Source organism: Homalodisca vitripennis, chromosome 1 (genome assembly GCF_021130785.1).
Source record: "Homalodisca vitripennis isolate AUS2020 chromosome 1, UT_GWSS_2.1, whole genome shotgun sequence".
NCBI lineage: Eukaryota > Metazoa > Arthropoda > Insecta > Hemiptera > Cicadellidae > Homalodisca > Homalodisca vitripennis.
This window is the reverse complement of record NC_060207.1, coordinates 30,000,962-30,004,647: the sequence shown is the minus strand read 5'-3', so window position 1 is coordinate 30,004,647 and position 3,686 is coordinate 30,000,962. Positions and strand designations below refer to the sequence as shown.

Genomic DNA, 3,686 nt, shown 5'->3' with positions numbered 1-3,686 from the left:
GAACTGCATTCTATAGCGAAAGTAAGATATATATATATATATATATATATATATAAATATATATATATATAAAAAATATATATATATATATATATATTAAGATATATATATATATATAATTTCAATAAACATTGAATCGCAAAAAGTACTTGCTCCGCCGGGAGCACTTTTTGCTATTCAATGTTTATTGAAACTAAATAAGGCAATTGCCATTTATACAATTTGATATATATATATATATATATATATATATATACATATATATATATATATATATAAATTAAAAAAGCCGGTTGATTAAATATTTAAGACACATTCTGTAAATACAATGAATTTGAAAATAATTGCAAGTAACAAAATTGTTAGAATGTTTTAATTAAACTGTAACAATAACTTCAAAAAAATTCAAAGCTTTAGATATATAAAAATCTTTTAATGCGTTAATATAGTAAATCACCACAAAGAACCACCTTTTTTATTTATGTAATAATTTGTTGCGCTTTATAAGGATGGACAGTGAAAATATGTCAATTATGAATAAACTGAGCGTAGCAAAAGTTTTAAATTATTTTAATGTTATGGATTCTACAATAACATGTAATTCTTATTTACTGTAAAAATGCATGTCACAATAAATAAATTAACTTAAATAAATATTGCGTTTCCATTCTGTTGGAATAGTTTTAAGCCTAATTGGTACAGCAGTTTAAACAACAAACGGAGTATTAATTCACTAAAGTGTACAAGAGGGATATTTATGCGAGGGGGCGAACTCGATAATACGGGTTGACGCCTTTGATCGGTAAAGGATGGGCCTCGGTGTTGAACACCCACTCGTCCAGCGAGATGAGGCTGTCGTCACTGAACAGCAAGTACAAGTACTTCAGAGTTTCAGCCAGGAAAAAGCTCTGTTGAACATCGTCTTGTAAAGAGTCCTTGTCATATACGTCCTCTATACCACTGTACCCACCAGGCGTCCAGCAGTGCTCCTCTAGAGCCTGAACGGCTTCCCAGCCCCATTCGCGGTACTTAGGATCTTTTGTCACTCTCCAGAGATAGAAATAGGATTCGACAACTTCCGGCCGCAGAATGTATTGTTTCTCACCGGGGAGGACTCCCACTGCTTCCGCCGAACGAGAGAACCGGAATACCTCCGGCCCCAGCTTGGTGACCGTTCGGACGTAAGACTCGTGACAGGTGTGGGTGATACCTTCGGCCACCTCCATGTACCTGGCGCTCTGCGGACTCTGGAGTGTGGAGGACCCGAGCGCCAGCATGCCGCCAGAGAAGCAGGCGAGATGGCTCATCTTTTCCTCGATCGTTTTCAAATAAAAATCTGAGAAGTACATGAGACCTCCGGCGGAGGTGCGTAGCATATGAGTCATGACGGCTTCCATAGCCTCGTCGTACATCTTCCGCGCGTCTTGCGTCTCACGACCGCTGCGCAGCCACTCCTTCAGCAGATACTCGAAAAAACTGTCTCCCAGTGGGCCCATCGTCACGTGATGTTGTCCCCATTCTCCAGTGACGGGGCTGAGGTAGACCGGGTACAGGTTCCGTGGTTTCTCCAGCTTGTTGACGAGCTGCCGGATTTTATCGACTTTGTCACTGTATACTCTATTGTATGTGATGTCTGACAGATAGCCGAACTCCAGTGATAAAGTTCCAAACTCCGAGAGAATACTATCCCCTTCGCTGGCCCATCCGTAATTATAACTCTCCCCAGTCATGGTGTAGACACGAGCTCTGGGTATACCGGTTTCTGTCTCGAATGCTGGCAGAAGTTTCTGTGCTGTGTATTCCGCCTTATCTCGGAACATGATGTCTCCCGTAAGAGCGAAACACGTCAGCAACCCCCCCACAAACCGGATGTTAGTCTCAAACACTGACAGAGCCAAATTTGGATGATCAAGGGTGTAGTTTTCGGATATCCAGTCACGTCCTTGCTTGAACTCGTCCATAAACCCCATGATGTACAAGGTGTCCAGCGCGTCCACGATGGTTGCTCCCATTGACGCCGAGCCGAAGACGCTACCATAATGTCCCACCAAGCTCAGCGGCCGCAGCTCATTCTTGCCCCAGGCGTAGCGCACGTAGTTGTCCCACGCATGTTTCATCATCTCCTTTACTTTATCCCTGTGAATTCTAGCAGTTGGATTCTTGTCCTCCCCACCATTTATAACTGGGTAATGATCACTTGCTAAAGGAGGCACAGTTGGTATGTACTCTGACTGTGCCGTTTCAACCATACTTTCTAACTTGGATTTCAATAAATCCGTAGCATTTATAGATGAATTTATATTTTCCTTGCTAATTGATTCATCTGTCTCTAGTCTTTCTGTATCATTCTGATTTTTCGTAACCTCTTCTTCTATTCTTTCTAAGAGATTGGCCATATCTGTAACTGTCTGAGGGCTCTGCCGACTCTCGATGTTGTACTTCATCAGTCCATCAATTTCACTAGCTTCATTTCCATAAGACTGCATCGGAATTAAATCATCTGTATTTTCTCTTTGTTTATACGCATTCTCTTCGTGATCGTTATCTTTTACAGTTCTTCCACTCCTAGACTGAGAAAGGAGAGAGAAAGCACAAAAACAAAAGACAACACATGTCAAAACTAGAAATAACATCATAGACTTTTTACGTGGTCTGAAGGATCTACGAGTGGATGTGGGAACTGAAGTGCCATTAAAACACCTATGAAACTGTGGCAAGATCATGCTTGGTGCCATTATGATAACACAGAACTGTTATACAAAATATTTCTTATAGTCGAAAACGTACGTACGTCTTACAACATTTACGCTGTTTGTAAACAATCGCTAAAGAAAAATTTTAACAAAACAGCTGTAGGTGGTCAACACTTAACTGAAAAATAGACATCCGCTAGTCACAAGTTCTAATGGGATACAATCAGGAAGTAACGACGTAATTTAACAATCTTTTTTGAAGAGTATAGTGTATAGTAGGGTATAATATAGACTGTAGATTAAACTATGTTACATTGGAGAATTCTGTGTGGTGTGAGGAAATTGTTTTTATTACTCTGAAATGTATCGATGAGAAATACTGGTAAATAATTGTTATTCTCCTCTATGGGATGTAACTCTTGATCAAAATGGTTTGGGTCGTTATGTATTCAATGAGATATACAACCTGAACCATAGTGACGATCGAATCAAAATTAGTGTATAATGTATCTTAAAAGTAATCTTAAAACGTTTTCCCATATGTTGTAATATATGTTTTAATCTGAAATCACAGAGATGTGGTTAGCAAAACATTAAGAAAGTCCCTCTCAAGTGTTTTCATTACATTTTTGATTTTACTGTTCGTGAGAATCTGTTAGACATGATAGAATTCTCACTCCACAAATTCTATTTAAAAATTACAAAGAGCTGTATTTTTATGTTGACTAAGGTCGTTGTACCCTATACTGCTCCCATATTGTCCTGGATGTTGTTTCTCATACAACGTTTCTGATTTATTACGACCTTCACTGCTAGTGTACACCGAGTGAGACCGTCTATTCTTAATCCTCCCTCTCCACCGTAAGGCGTCTACCGCAGTCAACGTGGTAAACGTGGTAAACTTTTAGTCACCGTGGGTAACACACACTTGATAGAATTCTAAATTTTTTCTTTACACGTTTAACAAGTGTAGCGGAAAAGGTTCATTAAATT

At 39.2% G+C, this 3,686-nt stretch overlaps 1 protein-coding gene across 1 annotated transcript; it reads right to left on the bottom strand.

Annotated features, from left to right (window-relative positions):
* Positions 1 to 553: 553 nt before the first annotated feature.
* LOC124356583 (mannosyl-oligosaccharide alpha-1,2-mannosidase IA-like) lies at positions 554 to 2,780 on the bottom strand. Its single transcript, XM_046807710.1, has one exon. It carries the CDS (start codon positions 2,733 to 2,735, stop codon positions 756 to 758), a length of 1,980 nt encoding a protein of 659 aa, XP_046663666.1. The 5' UTR covers positions 2,736 to 2,780; the 3' UTR covers positions 554 to 755.
* Positions 2,781 to 3,686: the final 906 nt, after the last annotated feature.

Coding starts and splice junctions, on each gene's coding strand:
- LOC124356583 (XM_046807710.1), bottom strand. CDS start 2,735: ATGGCACCAAGCATGATCTTGCCACAGTTTCATAGGTGTTTTAATGGC.